Genomic DNA, 19,087 nt, shown 5'->3' with positions numbered 1-19,087 from the left:
ATTTTTAATTACATACTTTGAATTTTCCTTTTTGTAAGGGATATCACACCATAACATCCAATTTTTGAGATCTCATTTGAATAGTAAAGCTGAAGTCAGTATCTCCAGCATCAAAGTGCAATATCTCACAGTTCCATGTCTTTCATCTGTAAAATGGTATATTTGACGTGAATAGTTTGGTGAAATATTACCACGTGATTGACCCACAATGTCAAAGGTTGAGATTTCTTGTCCCTATTTACAGCAGTACTAAATTAGCTTGGAAGAGCTTTGTACACAATCTTTTAGACACTAGTGCATATTTTATTTATTCAGTTTCATTGATATGTGCATGGTGCTTTACAAACAGTTAAAACTAACAAGGAGCTTAGGGCTTGTCTACATGGCACACTTGTGCAACAGCTGAGATGTAAATTCTGATGTGCTCCAGTGTGTCATATTGTCTGTGTGGATCCTGATGGCGCGCACGCTAAAACGTTAAATGCGTGCCATCAGGATCCACACAGATAGTGCATGACACATTGGTGCCCATTACACCCTGGTATGCATTCATGTACAGAGTAGACAAGGCCATAGTTGCATTAGACAGAAAACATCAAGGGATTACAAATAACAAAGCATGAAAAAAGAAGTTCTTCTAAGGCTTTCTCATGTCCATTCCATGTTCGGTATGTGCACACTGCATGCACTGTTGCTGGAGATTTTTGCCTCAATGGTATCTGTTGGGCTGGCTCTAACATCCTCTGGAGACAGGTACTTATGTGTCGGCATAAGGGACGCCACCAGTCCCACACCCTCTCAGTTCCTTCTTTCTGCCTGTGACAGTTGCTGGAACGACCATTCTTGCTATGTCAGGGCTTTTGTTAGTGTTAGTGTATATAGTGGTGTAAACAGTTCTTATCACTGAAGGACTTATTCGCCCCAAGAGCCTTGGGCTTCAAGCCTTGTGCCTCCGGTGGCAAACCTATGCCAGTGAGTAACTGACGCTCCAGCTACTTGAAGTATCGGGGGAAACTCACATGAGGGACAAGTGCTAGATCTGCCAGGACTTCTGGCCCGGCACTAAAAAGTATAGACACATTAAGCTGAAGGCTATCTTCATGGATGCCTCCCTCAGACGAGTCTTAGAGCCTGGTCACTCCATTGGTGTGAAGTTTCATCTGGCACCATTCACAGTCTCCGGTGCCAAGGAAGAAGCATAAGAAGCAGCACACCAAGAGGGTGGTCACCAGTGCAAAAGAGAGACAAGCAGTGAGAAGACAGCAGAGAGACCTGCACCAGGCCACTCATCCTTGCACAGGCCAGTGATGGCACCGTTGACCCCGCCTAGAGCATTGAGTCCAGTGGGGGACCCTCCACCAACACCTGGAAGCCACTGTGGTGCCTGTGGTCTGACGATTCTTCTTCGAGTGCTTGGTCATATCAATTCCAATTAGGTGTGCATGCGCCATGTGCACAATCGCCGGAATATTTTTACTCTAGCAACACACTGTGGGTCAGCTGAAGTGCTCCCTGGAGTGTCGCCTTTACGGTGCTGGGTATATACCCCAGCTGACCCAGCACCCTCTCAGTTCCTTCTTACCATTTGTGACAGTTGTTGGAACTGTGGAGCGCGGCTTAGCTGAACTCCACTTCCCTAGCTTATAGTGTAGCACTCGTTTATAGTTTTAAATAGTTGTAAAAGTACTTGTTGTTAGTTCTTTAGTAGTATTGGTTTTTTATTGTAAATAGTTGTTGAGTGTAAGGGGCTCCTCCCTTTCCCTCCCTCCCAGTACCCAGGCTGATGCCTAGGTCTCCGGGTTTCAAACCGTGCTCGGCCTGCCTTAAACCAGTGCCTACAGGAGACCCCCACCACTCCTATTTGAAGTGCTTGAGGGAATCCCATCAGTCTGATAAGTGCTGCATTTGCAAGGCATTCAAGCCATAGACTAAAAAGGAGCGGGACTTTCACTTGAAGCATCTCCTTATGGAAGTGGCACTTAGCCCTATGTCCTCAGCTCCACGCTGAGACCCAGCGCCGACCTCATCAGTTCGAAGCACACCTGCGGCACCAGAAGGGTGAGCACCGCGTCCAGACACCGGCAAAGACTCCCTGCACCGAACATCTCCAGCACCTCTACCAGTGTGGCACTGCTCACTGTCTCTGGGACCAAAGAGGCAGCATAAACAACCTGCTGGTCCCTTACAGTTGCTGGCACCACCTGTGCCTCCCTCGGAGCCGCGTCCCTGTTGGACTTTCCCGCAAAGGGACCAACCCCAGTACCCATGACTCCGGCACCACAAGGGCCATCAAGTCCAGTACACGTAAGCTCCTGGTGCATACCGTGGTCGAGCTCAGGCTGCCATCCACTCCGGAGACTTTCTCCATGGCATGCAACGTGATTGCACTCGCCGAGCTAAGCCCTTCGTAACCTTTGGTGCCACCGGTACAGGCTGTTCCCCCAAAAGGAAAGCCCTCCGTGTTGTGACACAGGACAGCACCAATCCCAGTCCGAATCCTAGTCACGGTTCTGATCCAGATGCTGGTTGCATTCATGGCACTGCTCGTAGTCCCACCACCGGTCACCATCTTGGCGCCGGTTGCACTCGCGGCGCCGCTCCACCTCACAAAGATCTTCTTCCTGGTACGGTCGATACCAGTCCAGATCCCAGCACCGATCTTGATGCTAGTCCGGGCACCAGTCTTCTCGGAGTCGATCCCAGCACCATTCCGCTCATAGATCTTTGTTGAGGTCCAGATCTGCCTCCCAGCACCGATATGACCATCGGTCCCGATCAGGACTGCGATACCACTTAGACCACGGCGCCAATCCCCATCTCCACAGCACGGGGCGGTACCACATTACAAGGCGACCCAGCATACACGCTTGGCTCCACCTTGCCCATCCCGTCATTTCAAGATCATCCCAGGCAGAAAGTGGCTCCCATGTCCAGGACCAAGATGCAGACAGTGCTAGCCAATGGCACAATGAGGGACAGTACCCTGGTCAGGGACCTTCGCAATGGTCCTTTTGGACCCTTAGGGTATACCATCAGGCCCAAGGTGTCCCCTTGGGGGCTTCTCGCTCTGCCCCTCAAAGCCCCTGGTACCTGAGGCCACTGTGAGCCGCCCTCCCCTGGGTGGTTCGGCGGCAACGGCTCTGCCTTCAGCTCAGGCCCATGCCCTCAGCGTGGTGGACCTAGGGCAGCCAGACCTTTCCCAGGACCCGTTAGTCCCAGGTGTTTCCTCCTCCTCTTTGCCCGACAAGACCGTGGCGGATACGTCCTCCTCTGGCCCCCCACCTATAGACCTCTGTGCACACCAGGAGTTGCTCTGCAGGGTGGCACAAAACATGAGCCTCCAGGTGGAGGAAGTGGTGGAGGTCGAGGATCCTGTAGTGGACATTCTCTCGGCCAATCAGAATAGCCTTGCTCTTTATCCGGACTGTTCAGGCTAATGCCACTACAATCTGGCAATCTCCAGCCTCTATTCCTCTGACTGCCAAAGGGGTGGAGAGGAAGTATTTGGTCCTCTACAAGGACTACAAATACTTTTATATTCATCCCCAGCCATGCTCCCTTGTTGTACAGTCAATTAACGGAGAGGGAAGGACACAGCCAACAAGTTCCCATTCCTAAATCCAAGGACGCTAGACTTCTGGATCTATTCGGGCACAAAATTTATTCTACTGGCTGTTTGCAGCTCAGGGTGGCTAACCAGAAGGCCCTCTTGAGCTGCTACAATTATAATACCTGGAACTCAGTGCAAAAGTTCAAAGAGCTTATTCCTCAGAAGTCTAGAGAGGAGTTTGGGGCCTTACTAGAGGAGGGCAAGAAGGTAACCAGAACATCCTTGCAAGCCTCAATAGATGGTACAGACTCGGCGGCTAGGATTCTAGCCTCGGGCATAGCTATGCCCCACATCTCGTGGCTACAGGTCTCCAGTCTCTCACCGGAACTCCAGCAGGCTATTCAGGACCTACCCTTTGATGGCCTTGGTCTGTTTTTGGACAAGATGAACTCCAGTCATCAGAGTCTGAAGGACAACCGGGCCATCATGTGTTCACTGGGCATGCATCACCCGGTGACGCAACATAGGCTCTTCCGACGTCAACCCCAGCGCACCTACCCTAATCCCTGACCAAGACAGGATTTCTCTAGAAGACATGGCCGGGGTGGTAGGCGGAGACAGTCTGGTCCTCAGACGGCCATAACAAGCCCTCCCCCCCCCGCCAAACCATCGGCAGGGTCCAAACAAAATTTTTGAAGATGCGCCCTAGGGCGGAGCACCAGTCTCCTTCCAGGATCCTTCTTCGCCTTTCAACAACCGCCTCTCCTATTTCCTCCCTGCATGGTCCCGTATAACATCAGACCGCTGGGTCTTACATACGGTGGAAATTGGATACTGCCTTCAGTTTGGTCCTCCACCACCCACCCTCCCTCCGCATCCCTGTTCAGGGACCCCTCTTAACGAGCAACTCCTTCTACAGGAGGTGAAAACACTCTCAACTACTAGAGCTATAGAGGAGGTTCCAAGGGAACTTAGGGGCATGGGGGGTTTTACTCACGTTATTTTCTAGTTCATAAGACACAGTGCGGGTTACGGACCATCCTGGACCTGTGCAGACTCAACAAATTCATGGTAAGGTTGAAGTTCTGCATGGTTTCCCTGAGGACCATTATACCTTCCCTGGATCCTGGAGACTGGTACGCCACTGTCAACCTGAAGGACACGTACTTCCACATAGTGATTTACCCACCACACAGTCGTTTCCTTCGCTTTGTGATCAACCAACAGCACTTCCAATTTACCATCTTTCCCTTCGACCTATCCACGGCACCAAGGGTCTTTAGAAAGTGTATGGCTGTCGTAGCTGCATCACTTCGTCAACATTGGATCCAAGTGTTTCCGTATCTCAACAAGTGGCTCATTTGGAGTCACTCCAAGGACCAGGTGCAATCTCATGTTCGGTTCGCCGTGAGCTTGCTCAGACAGCTGGGCCTGCTGCTCAAGATTGAAAAGTCCACTTTGGAGCTGACCCAAAGAATAGACTTCATTGGAGCAGTCCTATATTCAAGACTCGCCCGTGGGTGCCTACTGCACGCCTGCTTCCAGTCCATGGCAAGCATTATCTATGGCCTCCAAAGCTTCCAGACCTCAACAGCACAGACGTGCCTCAGTCTCCAGGGACACATGGCGTCTTGCACCTTCCTGACCAAACATGCCAGACTGCATCTCCGTCCACTTCAGACCTGGCTTTCAGCTATATACCTCCCAGGCCAGGATAACATGGGCACAGTGGTCACAGTACTGCAGGAAGTCTTAGCCTCCCTGGTCTGGTGGCCGAACCCCTACTCGATATGCGAAGGGGTACCATTTCATGCCCCGCAGCCCTCCCTAGTCCTAACCACTCCATTCATCTCAAGGCATCATGTCTCCTGGGAACCCAGAACGTGCTGGCAGATCACCTCAGCAGATGCTTTTTCTCTTACTACAAGAGGTCACCAGATTAATCTTCCAAAGGTGGGGGCCTCTTGGTGCACCTGCAAAACAGGAAGTATCAGTTTTGTTAGCTGCGTGGACACAGCCTGGGCTCTCTCTCTGAAACTTTACTATTCTCATGGGCAGACTGCCTATTTTACGCCTATCCCCCAAACCCCTTGGCTCACAAGGTCCTCCTAAAGATTAAACAAGACAAGGCAAGAATTATTCTGATAGCCCCAACATGTCCGCAACTGCGTTGGTCCAGCAAGCTCCTGGATCTCTCTGTGGTAACTCCACTCTTTCTCCCATTTTGCCCAGACCTAATTTCACAAGATTATGGCTGGTTGCTTCATTTAAACCTTGCCTCCCTGCATCTGTCTACATGGATGCTGCGTGGCTGAATCCTAAAAAACAGGCCAACTCAGAACAGTTTCGACAGATCTTGTTAGGCAGTAGGAGGCCTTCCACCAGGGCTACCTATTGGCCAAATGGAAGCATTTCCTTTGGGTTTCTGAATGTGCACTCTCTGCATCTCGATCTTCCCTTCAGTCTGTCTTGACTGACTGTTTGCTTCACTTAAGGCAGCAAGACCTGGCCCTCTTATCTGTTAAAATGAACTTAGCAGCCATCTGAGCCTTCCATCCCACAGTGAACAGCAGGTCAGGGTTTTCCCACAAGATGACAGTTTGGTTTCTCAAGAGGCTGGAGGGGTTATATTCTCAGGTCCACAAGCCAACCCCCCCGTTGGGACTTAAAACTTGATTCTGTCAAAACTCACGGGTCCCTCCTTTGATCTGTTAGCTTCATGCCCCCTGCTACTTCTGTCTTGGAAGGTTTCCTTCCTAGTGGTGGTCACCTCGGCCAAAAGGGTCTCTGAAATCAAGACCCTTATATCAAAACCGGCCTATGCAGTATTTTTTCAAGGACAAGATTCAACTGTGCCCCCATCCGGCCTTCCTGCCGAAAGTGGTATCACAATTCCAAAACAACTAGGACGTTTTCCTGCCAGTCCTCTTTCTGAAACCTCACAAGAACTCTGAGGAATGACAGCTTTACCCATTGGATTCCTAGGCATGCCCTTGCCTCTTATCGAGAGGACTAAATCTTTCCGCAAATCCACATAGCTTTTTGTGGCAATAGCGGAGAGGATAATAGGGCTACCTACGTTAGCCCAGAGGATCTCGTCCTGGATTAACCTCCTGTGTCTGGGCTTGCTATGAACAGGCAAAGTTTCTGCCTCTAGCGACCTTAACTGCTCTTTCCACAGAGCTCAGGCCACATCAGCAGTGTTCCTCCTAATCAAGACCTCTACAGATCCACAACCTGGTCGTCGATGCATACCGTTGCATCCCACTTTGCCATCACCCAACAGGCCTGAGACGACACCAGTTTTGGAAGAGCAGGGTTGCAGTCAGCATGTCCATGAACTTTGAGCCTATCTCCTGGGATACAGCTTGTGAGTAGCCTAATATGGAATGGAAATGAGCAAGCATTCAAAGGAGCGGTGGGGAAAGGTTGCTAACCTTTCATAATGGCTGTTCTTTGAGATGTGTTGCTCATGTCCATTCCATGAGCCCCCTCTACCACAAGAAGTCTGGTTAACTCCAACAGTGAAAGTCGGGCACGAGGGGCAGCACATAAGCACATGGCTCCAGAGGGTGCTAGAGCCGGCCCAACAGAAAAATCTCTGGCAACAGCGCACATGGCATGCACACACCTAAAATGGAATGGAGATGAGCAACACCTCTTGAAGAACAATAGTTACGAAAGGTTAGTAACCGTTTTTTAATGCAGCGAGACAATGATTGCTACAGTGAAAGAGTAGGAAATACATTTATTGTTAGACATGTATAGCAATGCAGGAATGGTCATATCAGATTAGTGGTTCATCTAATCCACTCTTCTGTCTCTGAGTGTGACCAGTTCCAGGTACTTCCAAGGAAAGTGCAAGAAACCTTGTAATTGACAATTAAGGAGTAACTTGCCATAAGTAAGGTGGAGTTTCCTCTGAACACTATAAACAAGTAGTGCTTTAGTACTCTAGTGCATAATAATTTACATCCTTTCTTTGAAAGAAATATTTTCATCCTATGTAACAAGAATATCTATGATCACTTTATCTATACAAATATCTAATCCCTTTTTTAAAAATTTACTAGGTTCTTTGCTTCTATTGTATCTAGTGACCAAGTCCCATGGCTAATTATGCTTTACAAATTCAAAACAAATTTCAATTTTAAATGTTACATCTTTCAATTTCGTTGACTATCTCCTTGTTTTTATATTATGAGACAAAGGACATATAGGACATCCCAGTTCACCTTCCATAGTACCAACCGTGGTTTTGTATACCTCTTATTTCCTCTCTAAACTAAACAGACAAATCTCTTTTATCTAGGAAGGTATCTTTTGTGCCTCTAATTTTTGTAGGTTATCTCTGAATCTCCGTATTTCACCTATGTCTCTTGAGGTAGAGTGACTGGAATGAAACATAGTATCTAGAGAATGTACATTTGACTGACAAAATGGCATTTTATTTTTTCTCCATCTTTTATACAGTCTCATACGTAGTTTGAATTTTTGACTGCTTGTGCACACTTGAGTAGAGTTTTTTGTTGAAGTAACCACATGTCTAAGTCTCTTTCCCGAGTATTTACAGTTACTTTAAAACCTAGGAATTTGTGTGAGTAGTTCAAATTATTCATTGCAGCATGAATAGCTAATAAGTCTTGTGCAGCTCCATATAATATTTCTCAGAAATTAGACACTGACTTCCCATCCTGGAGCAGTAGCACTGCGTGGACAGTGAGATTCTTATTTCCCCCAGAACCACTGGAAAGTGAATGGGAGGCAGGAGCTGATCACCCCTCAGTCCCTAGAAGCAGAGCCTCTCCTTCCCCCCAAACACATGCTGCCCTCCACCCGCTGAAGGAGATGCTGTTTCGGAAGCAGTTGGGGTGGTGTGGTGACATACCTGGGGTGAATTGTTAGGAAAGCTGTGTGGATGAGTGTTCCTGGTGTGCTTTCTTCTCACAGTTTGTCCTGCACGAGAGCCATCCTTTTTGATTGCTGGAACAAAGACAGGCTACTTGCCTCAGAGGAGTAACTGCAGGAGGATTTCTGTTGCAAATGTGAGACTCTTATGGGGGCTGAGAGTGTCACTAGAGATACGCAATATTTGACATTCCTGTTGCATTTGATGTCAATGAATTTGAAGTGTCTGTTTGATTTTTACGTAAACTAAATATTTCACACCTTCAGAGTGACTAATCTTAATTGAAGGCTTGATATATAAATTTAATATAAATATAAAATGAAGCCATTTTTGAGACTTACTAGCATAAAAAAGACATAAAAATGGAGTGCAAAGTAGTTTTGTTTGTTGGTCTTCCCTGTACTCTCCTATCACATTTGGCTGAACAGCTATACAGATTTTCCAGAAATAGGCACCTGGTATTATTTGGGACTAAGTGAGAAAGTTCATCCTGAAAAGAACATTTTTATAAAGCCATCTGCTAGAATAACTTTATTTTTATTCCATAGTGCTGTAAAATCTGCTGGTATTACATTTTTCACTTTAGTCTTTTTGTGTTTTCATCCTCTATTGTATTAAATTTTAGTATTTCATTGGAGCAAAGGGGCAACTGGGGGCATCTGTTGGTAAGATAGAATGACTTGTTACTTAAAATACCCAGATTTTATGATCAGCTGAAGGACGCAAGTGAAGTATAAATATATATATGTATATATATAAATACAATTGGCTAAACTGGTTTGGATAAAATAACCAGCCCAAGTAATATACAGCTTTTTTTTTTTTTTTTTTTTTTTTTTTTTTTTTTTTTTTAACATCATGGTCTTTTACATTTTCAAAGCAGTGTGGAAAAACCTTCCTTCCAACCTTGACATTCTATGAAATCAAATCTGAATCTTTTGTGGTTAATTGTATTTTGTTTTTTGTGTGCCTATGATTTGACTGGTTCCAAATTATCATTAGAAGCTTTGAAATAATATGAGACTGGTTTCATAGATACCTAATTTGTCTGAAATCAGGAAATTCTGTAAAGCTCATGAGAGCCTGATCTTATAAGTTATAAGCTTTGGACCCTGGGACGCTTATGCTCAGCTGTAACTCCAACTTTTTAGAAGATTTGTTCATTGCTATTTGTGAATCCAATGCCAGTGGTATCCTCAGTGGGTTGATTCTGTTTCCCCCCAATAACTGTTAATAAAAAGCTGTCTTGATGTGTTATGCTTTTTTTCTTCTCCAGATAAGAAATGTGGAGACAAATCAATGCCTGGATAACATGGCAAGAAAGGAAAATGAAAAAGTTGGAATATTTAACTGTCATGGAATGGGTGGAAATCAGGTGACAAGATATTTTACAACTTTAAATTATTTCAGACATTGCTCATCTGTCTATACATAATTTCCAGCACTTTCTATAATTAACTGTACAGACAATGGGCTGTTTAAAAAACCCTAACGTGAGAGATGGCCTGCAAGATGAGTTAAGAGTACCTAAAAAGATTTTGTTCTTTGAGTGCTTGCTCATGTCGATTCCATTCTAGGTGTGCGCACACCCACGTGTGTGTCTGTCTGAGATTTTTGCCTTAGCATACCCATAGGGCCAGCTGTGGCACCTTGTGGAGTGCTGCGCTCATGCTGCAGTATATCAGACGCCGCCAGCCCTACGCCCTGCCCTCTCAGTTCCTTCTTACCGACCATGGTGGTCAGTTGGAGCGCCTTTCTTGCTTACGAAGAGCTAGCAGTTGTCTGCCATTCTGAATTTCATGCCTTAAGGCCATTGTATATAGTTTGCTTTGCTAGTCTTAAGTAGCTGTTAAGTGTTTGTTAGTAGTTAGGGTCCTAGCAGGGCTTTACCCCAGGTGGGGCATGCCCCGGTCTCCCAGGTTCAAGCCCTACTCGGACTGCAGCAAGCCTATGCCGGTGAGTGATCCCCACAGCAGCTGCCTTAAGTGCCTGAGGGAGTCATATGAGGAGTGATGCCAGATCTGCATAACTTTCAGCCCTGCATTCAGAAGGAGCGGGACATGTGCCTCAGGGCTCTCCTGATGGAGTCCGCCTTCCGCCTGGCTTCTGAGCCATCCAGGCAGGTCGCTCCACTGCCAGCACCCGACTCCATTCACCATCGCCAGTGCAAAAAGACCAAGAAGTGCTCCCTGGCACTGAGCAGGAAGGCCCAGTGGTCATCTATCAAGGGACCTGGGCCTGCCCATCAGATTGCTCCAAAACCACGCGATCGTGCCTCCCCGACTGGGTTGCCCAGCACCCCTAAACGTCTACCACCGACTTTTGGGAGCGGTATAGGACCTGCACTTCTGCCTGCCTCTTCGTCATCCCAGGCTCCCACGGTGCAGAGAGAACACAGGTCTCCACCTGCTCCAATGACGACCCTTATGCCACAGAACCCGGCAAAAGCTCCCCAAAAGGGCAAGCCCACCATTAAGACCTGACAGGGAAACAGTGCTGGTCACTGGACAGAAGGCATCCATCTTCACTGCTGCATCGGGAATCCCGGGGAAGATCCCAAACGCATCGCCGGTCGTCTAGGTGAGCTTCCAGATCCCCGCAGTGCTACTCTTCGGCACAGAGCTGATGCTCCCCATACTATTCCCAGCACCATTCACTTTCTCAGTGGTTGTCCTCTAGGTGTCGGTCCACACTGCAGTTACCATTCAGTTATGCTCGGGCAATGGCAATGGTAGCCACGACCAGAAAACAAACACAGGTGTCAACAGTTCCTCTCCGGTCGTGGGTTCCTCTGGTACGAAGGGCCAGTTCAGCCCATCTCCATAGTCTCATTGACATTACTGGGCACCAGAGCCTGCTCCCTCATTAGTGGCACTGCAATGGCAGCACGGCCAGTGGCCTATTGGAGCATGTGGGGCGTATCAGTTGTGACACTGCCTCCTTAACCAGCACTCATTGGTGGCCTTGATGGAACATCGAGTGGCAGCCCCATCGGTACCAAAAGCCCACTCTGAGATCAGGGCGGAGAAACCTGTGCCCACCCCAAAATCTCTCTCTCCAGCGGTGGTTGAGATTCCAGCACCTCCACCGATGGTCCAGTCGTCTTCGTCGTCCCCGCACAAGGCAGTTGTGGGGCCTTTGAGAGCTACCTGCCGGATGACTTTAGGGAGCATCAAGGCTTTCTCCGGCATGTGGTCAAGAACTTGGGGTTTAAGGTGCAAAAGATGGCAGAACAGCACCCAGCCTGTGCATGAGGGAGCCGTCAAGATAGCCGGGGCCTTGAGGCAGACCGCCTCTTCCATCCTGCCCACCTCAAAATGGGCCGAGAAAAAGTACTTTGTGCCGGCCAAAGGTTTCGAATACTTTTATGCCCGCCTGCCCCCAGGGTCTCTGGTTGTATCTGCAGCCAACAAAAAAGGCACCCTCTTCTCTCCCAGAAACAAAGATGCTTTATCTGGGAGAAAGATGTATTCTACCGCCAGTTTGCAATTTCAGGTGGTGATTCATCAGGTCCTGCTAGGCCAGTACAATTTTAATCTCTGGGACAGACTTAAAAAGTTCTAGGAAACTCTCCCTTGGGGTTTGGCCCAAGACTTTGGCATTCTGGTGGAGGAGGGCATGGTGGAAGCAAGATGGTCCCTGCAAATGGCATGGGACACGGTGGATTCGGTGGCAGGTGTGATCACATTGGCAGTGGTCATGCAACATAGTTTCTGGCTCCAGGCTGCAGGCCTCTCCCAGGATATGCAGGCCTCAATCCAGGACCTTCCTTTTGATGGAGCCGATCTGTTCTTGGACCAAACAGACGCCACACTGCACAGGTTGAAGGATACTAGGGCTACTCTTTGCTCTTTGGATATTCATACCCCACAATCAGCCAGGAAGCCCTTCCTACCACCGCTGCCACCTAGACCCTGGCAGCCTTGTCAGGGACCTGCAAGGAGAAGAGATGCTAGTTTTAGTTGTCGTCGCCCTTCTTCCTCCTGCTCGCCAGCCTAGCCTGTGGCTGCTAAACATCAGGGGACCGAAAGCAATCATTTTCGGGGTGCACCCGTGATCAACACCCTAATCAGTCAACCGGATCCTACCTGACTTTTCCTCAACTGCCTTTCCTCCTACCACTCGACTTGGTCATGGGTTATGTTGGACTGCTGGGTCCTGGACATAGTGGTTTGGGGTATACTCTGCAGTTCTTGGCCACTCCTTCTTCCCAACCCCTTCCCCCCCATTTTCCTGTCCCTATTCAGTGACCCTTCCCATTCAGGAGGTAGAGAAGCTCCTGGTTTTGAGGGTTGTGGAGGAGGTTTCTTGGACATGGAAGGAAAAGGATTCTGCTCTTGCTTCTTCCTAATCCTGAAGGCCAAAGGGGGCCTCAGACCCATCCTGGACCTGTGGGGCCTCAACAAGTCTCTCAAGAAGTTGAAGTTCCACATGGTCTCCCTGGCCTCCATCATCCCCTCCCTGGATCCAAGGGACTAGTATTCTGCTCTGGACTTAAGGATGCTTACTTGCATGTCTCCATATTCCCAGGCCACAGGCACTTCCTGCGTTTTACAGTGGTCGGGCATCACTTCCAATTTATGATGTTACTACCCTTTGGCCTGTTTTCAGCCCCCAAGGTGTTCACAAAATGCATGGTGCTGGTAGTGGCTTACCTGAGATGATGGGGGGGACGACTAGATCTTCCTGTATCTTGACGACTGGCTTGTTAAGGGCAGGACCCCAGGCAGGTCCAACAGAGCCCCAGCCTGGTGTGATTCATCTGCAACGATCTGGGCCTGTTAATAAACACAGAAAAGTCCACATTAACGCCAGTTCAACACAAAGAGTTTATTGGAGCGTGCTTCCAGGCCATGTCAGACTTGATTGCTCCCATGAAGAGCCATCCGCTTACCACAGCCCACTCATGCCTGCAAATGAAGGGCTACATGGCCATGTGCACTTACATGGTCAACCTGCCAGTCTTCCTCTATGACCACTGCAGGCATGGCTGTCTCGGACTATATCCTCAGCTTGCATGCCCTGGACCGGGTGATCACAGTACCGAGCCACGTCCTTTTGTCCTTGGACTGGTGGCTGGATCCAGAGTCGGTGCTGCAGAGGGTTCCTTTCATGATCCCATCTCCATCACTTACCCTGGTTTTGGACACGTCGGACCTGGGTTGGGGAGCCAGTCTGGGCGAGCTCAACACCGAGGGCTGCTGGCTACACAGCAGTCTGTCCCTTCATATCAACATCAGGGATCTCAAAGCAGTTCACCTGGTCTGCCAGGCGTTCTTGCCCCTACCTGAAGGGCAAGATGGTGCAAGTCCTGACGGACAGTACAGCTACAATGTACTACATCAACAGGCAGGGTGGAACCAGGTCTTCAGCCCTTTGCTTTGTCTCTGGGACTTTTGTGTGACATACCATTCATCTGGTAGCCGCCCACCTGTCCGGATTCAAGAACGTCCTGGCAGATACCTCAGCAGGACTTTCTCATTTCACCACAAATGGTCGCTCCATCCAGAGGTGGCCAGCCTGATCTTCTGCAGTTTGGGACTCCCCAGGTGGACCTGTTTGTGTCCAGGCAGAACGGGAAGTGCCATATGTTCTGTTCTCTGCAGGGCATGAACAAGGCGACCCTGTCAACGCGTTCCTGATTCTGTGGATGGGAGCGCTGATGTATGTCTTCCCACCACTTCCACTAATCCACAGAGTCCTGCTCAAGGTAAAGCCAAGACAAAGCAATGATCATCCTCATAGCCCTGGCGTGACCTCGTCAACACTGGTTTGGCATGTTGCTGAGTCTCTGGGCAGCCACCCTGCTGCAACCACCTCTTTGGCTGGATCTGCTGTCACAGAACCATAGCAACCTGCTGCACCTGAACCTGGAGTCGTTGCACTTGATGGCTTGGCTGCTGTGTGGCTGACTGCGGATGAACAGGGGTGTTCTACTGGTGTCCAGCTGGGCAGCAGAAAACCGTCCACGAGGGCTACGTATGTGGCAAAGTGGAAGCAGTTCATGTGTTGGGTCTTGGACTGACATGTTTGAGCAAATGAGGCCCTGCTGCAGGATATACCAGACTATTTACTGCACCTTAAGCACCAGGGTCTATTGCTATCTTCAGTCAAGGTACACCTGGTAGCCATTTCCATGTTCCACACTCTGCTTCAAGGCCGTTCGGTCTTTGCACACCTAGAATGGAATGAACATGAGCGACACATCTCAATAAACAACAGTTACAAAAGTAGATCACCATTTTTTACCTTGTTGCACCTAGTGAGAGTCACGTAGACCTGATTCAAAACCAGCTGTAGTCAATGGGTGTCTTTCCAGTGACTTCAGTGTACTTAAATGTCATCCACTCACATCTGGTAGGTAGGTGGCATCTAATTACTCCTGGGGGAATTCTGCACCACTGCACAATGCAGAATTCTCTGTTTTCTGCACAGAATTGGGGATGCAGAGCTACTGGCCACCACTAGGGGCCATAGAACTCTGCAGGGCCCAGTGAGCAGAGCACTCGGCCTGACTGTGCAGTTTCCAGACCATGCTGCTTGATCCTCATTCTCTCGGGGATGAAAGAGGACCTGGGAGACCCAGCTCTGGCAAAGGGTGAGGAAAGGCAGGGCTGCACCACACTATGCCCACTGGCAGAACAGTAAAGAAGTTGTTGGGAGGGGGGGAGTAAAGGTTCTGGATTCTGGGCTAGGGGTGCCCCAGGGCTGGACTCTGCAGGGAGGTTGATGGTGGTGTCTGGGCCGGGGAGTGCCCTGGGGAGGTGGGGGTGCTGGTATCTGGACTCTGGGTGTGCCCACTGCTGGGCTCTGGGCTGTGAGGGGTACCCCGTGACTAGGATCTGGCCTGCGGGGTTCCCTGTGGCTGGGCTCTGGGGGGATGGGAGTTCAAGGGGGCTGGGCTCTGGGGCCCCACACAGCCCCCTCCAGCACCCTCCAACTTGAACTGAGTTGGCATCAGGATTTCTTTAACTCTGTATTTCTGGGGAAATCTTTTATGCTGTTTTCTCTATTATTGTTCACATACTTGTTAACAGGCATTGTATTGTGTTTTTTGGACAAATAAAATATGCAGAATTTTAAAATATTGTGCAGATAATTTTCAAATATTGTGTGCAGAATTTTTAATTTTTTGGCACAGAATTCCCCCAGGGGTAATCTATACAGTAGACGTCCTGTAGGATCCCTTGAAGTGCCTTCCCACAGATTCTCTCTAGTTGATTTGTCACTCTTTCAAATTCAGATAGAAAAATGCTATTGAGTTTATAGTTTTCATGTTTACTTCTATGATTCTCCACTCAGGGCTATATTTTGTATCTATTTCTTTCTATAATTTTATTATTTTATTTGAAGCTCTGCTTTGCTGGTTGCCACCCTGCCAAAATTCCCCATTTCTAGGGAGCTCATCCTATTTTACTATTTGGGAAGTTTTTTATCTGAAAAACTGTCCTATTATTGACATGGTGTTTATACTTGTCTCCTAAAAAAAAAAAAAAAAAAATTGAAGACATTTTTAAGTTTAGTATAAGTGAAGTGGTATATGCACCTGCTCTTTTCTCTGTGGAACCCAGTAGATGAACACTGTTATTTTTCTACAAAGGTTTTCTCATACACTGCCAACAAAGAAATTCGAACAGATGATTTATGCTTGGATGTTTCCAAACTTAACGGCCCAGTCACAATGCTCAAGTGCCACCACCTAAAAGGCAATCAACTTTGGGAATATGATCCAATGGTAAGTCTTTTTGTGATGCTGAAATAAGGCTTTCACTTAATTTCTTGTATACGTTTTTACATAACTTATGAGAAACAGTATATTGCTGTTACTAAGGGCTATTATATGTTGGTCAGAACAGGGCACTGTGAGTCAGGATTGTATTTCTAGGTGTCATCAATTCTCTGTTAACTCGGGCAAGTCACTATGCTTCTGTTTATCTTCCTCAAAAACAATTATAACTTTCACAGTACTGAGTCTTCATGTTTGGAAACTGCTTCAAGATCCTCTGATGAAAGGTGTTGGCAAGACCAGAGAGGGAAAATTACACTGGCCCAAGGGCTGGAATTTTCTGTTTTTAGTTCTGGACCAATAAAAATAAAACCAACATTAAAGGTTTTGTGATATCTTGCCTCTGCCAATGTTAAAAACAAATATTTTTATTATTATTATTAAAGTGGGATTACTGAATTTTGAATAGTGTAAATCTTTCATTTCTAACCCTGGCATGTTGAGATATAGGACTTTCAAATATCATTGCTGTCATATCTGTCTTCTCATTTGAATGTCAAAGCTATTTTTTAAATCATATATTGAAATGATAGAGCTAGAAACTAATTACTTACACCATTTGAAAGCTTTCATGTAATATAAATCAGTAATCTCTAACTTCAATAGTTTGCAAATATCAGCTTCTAAAATCATGTTGCAGTTAAATGTTAGGATAGGAGTCGTATTATGTAATTTTTTTTTTTAATGCCGCATTTTCTGACCAGTGGAGCAGTGAATACAGACAAAAACCTCTTAATTTGAAAACTTTTAAGATCAGCTTCTTTACTGATGACAGTTAGATAATTCCTATTAAGGAAAATCTTGACCCAGCAACTTACTAATATTCTTTGAGGAGGATAAAGTGGATAAAGGAGGACCAGTAGATACCCTATTTGGACTTTCAAAAAGCCATTGATAAAGATGCCTCATGAGATATTGAGGTAACTTAGTAGTTATAGCTGAGAGGCTAAAGGGCTGATGATAAATAGGAATAAATGAGTTATCTCTAAGAAGAAAGATTAATGTTATGATTGCTCAAAGGGTCTCTGCCAATACTGATCATGTTTATTATTGATCTATATATTGAAGAATGAGGTGGCAAAATTTCTGGTTGACAAAATATAGGTCAGTCAAATCTAGACAATTCAGTAATACAGGCAGATGGAATTAAATGTAGACAACTGACAGGAAATGCACATGCAAGTAGAAGGAACAATTTTGAACTATTTAGACACATTTAAAGGTTCATGAAGCGATTGTGCAGATTCCATTCTTAGTGAGCATGTAACGGAGATCTGTTTCTTTTGAACAATAAAACCTCTCAGTGCTGCAAGATGTCGTTGATGTTTAGTACAATTTGAAAAAGGATGGGTAGACATCAATAATAAGATTATTTGCACTTATATTAGCTGCAAAAGTGGTGGCCCTTTGGACATAAGATCCTGTACATTTGCTGGATCAGAAAGAAGGCATTGTGTCAGTTCAGGCTCATCCTTTTATATCAGAAGCTCGCTCTTTGTCTTCCTAGTCTCTGGAACCCTGTTTCAGCAAGTATATGTGACCTTCCCCACAGAGTGGTACCTCTCTGGAAGTATTTACAGTGTGATTCACCATGATCAGCTCCATTGTTTTTAGTTCCTGAAGGAGATGTGGTAACCCTCCCCAATGAAGGAAAACACGATCATACTTAACAGTCCTTGACCCACAGTGATACATAAATTTAATACTATATGTTTCCCCCAAAGATACTGCCTGAGGTAGCAATATCTATCACATTTTCCCCATAAAGCAGAGGATATACCTAGGGTGCCCGACTGGCATCCTTGGGGAACCCATGACTTACTCTCTGAATTGTGTTTCATTACAATGTCTATCGCAAATATATTTCTGGAAACTTGAGATTGAGTGTGTAGGACATAAAATTCAGCCAGAAGCCTAGATCTGGAATCATTCCTTAATATAAATTGCTAAAGATTCAACCAATAGAACTAGATTACGGTTTTGGGATTAAAAAAATTAATTGAAACTCTTAAATTTCTTTTCAGTGCTACAAAACAAAGGTGTTAAATAGAGCAAGAAGAGTTGGCAATAACTTATCTTTAAAACTGTTCATTCTTTTCTAGCATAGCTATATTTCCTGCTTAAAAAGTGTTGGTTAGTAATGTTATCACACAATAGTTCCTCAGAGACTGAGTCTTTTCAACCCTTCTCCCCTCAGTTCAGTTTTTGCTTCCAGGTGTTTTTTCAGTGTCTCTTTGGGTGGGGAAGCAGAGGAGAACCTCGATGATATTACTCCCCTGCCTTATATAGCCCTTGTGTAAGGTAGGAACCCTTTGTCTTCTAGTGGAAAACCACTGGCATTCCAAAAGGGGAAGAGGGGTATCCGGTACCAGGTGACTCAGACCCATGTCTCTGCATGGCTATGGCAGCCATTGCTCCTAGGCTGTCTCCAGTGCCCACAGGAAGACCAATCCCTTTTACAGTCCATTGTCTCTGCTAATGGCCCATTAGCCTTGTCTGGCTTTTCCATTGTTGTACCTAAAGGGCTGCTTGAGGGTGATATCATACAGAAATGATACAGGCATACAAATTAGATAATCACATTCAGTAAATCATAACCTTTCCAATGATCTCACATGAGCCGTCTTGCATAAAGTATATCTCAGTTATGTCATATTCCTATTATAAGCATATTTTTATAAAGACTATGGAGTGAAACGTGTCAGATGGATTTGCCTGGCACGGTGACCTTTGTTAATTAGCATGTGGTGTATAACTCTCAGATCTTTCCAGGGAAGCTTTTATCTGGCCAAGAAGTCAAAGACAAGTCAGAGAGCCTGTAGTAAGGACTTCTTTCCCAAAC

At 46.6% G+C, this 19,087-nt stretch overlaps 1 protein-coding gene across 5 annotated transcripts in view; it reads left to right on the top strand.

The window, feature by feature from the left end:
- The window catches only part of GALNT1 (polypeptide N-acetylgalactosaminyltransferase 1), a 210,025-nt gene that overhangs the window by 178,305 nt on the left and 12,633 nt on the right, over window positions 1–19,087 (top strand). For all 5 annotated transcript variants that reach the window (XM_030551488.1, XM_030551490.1, XM_030551491.1 and 2 more), the window contains 2 exons: window positions 9,736–9,834; window positions 16,060–16,194. In XM_030551488.1, coding sequence (XP_030407348.1) covers window positions 9,736–9,834; window positions 16,060–16,194 — 234 coding nt within the window. The remainder of the gene's footprint in view (window positions 1–9,735; window positions 9,835–16,059; window positions 16,195–19,087) is intronic.

This window comes from Gopherus evgoodei, chromosome 2 (assembly GCF_007399415.2).
Source record: "Gopherus evgoodei ecotype Sinaloan lineage chromosome 2, rGopEvg1_v1.p, whole genome shotgun sequence".
Taxonomy (NCBI): Eukaryota; Metazoa; Chordata; order Testudines; family Testudinidae; genus Gopherus; species Gopherus evgoodei.
This window is presented reverse-complemented; position numbering and strand designations above follow the sequence as displayed.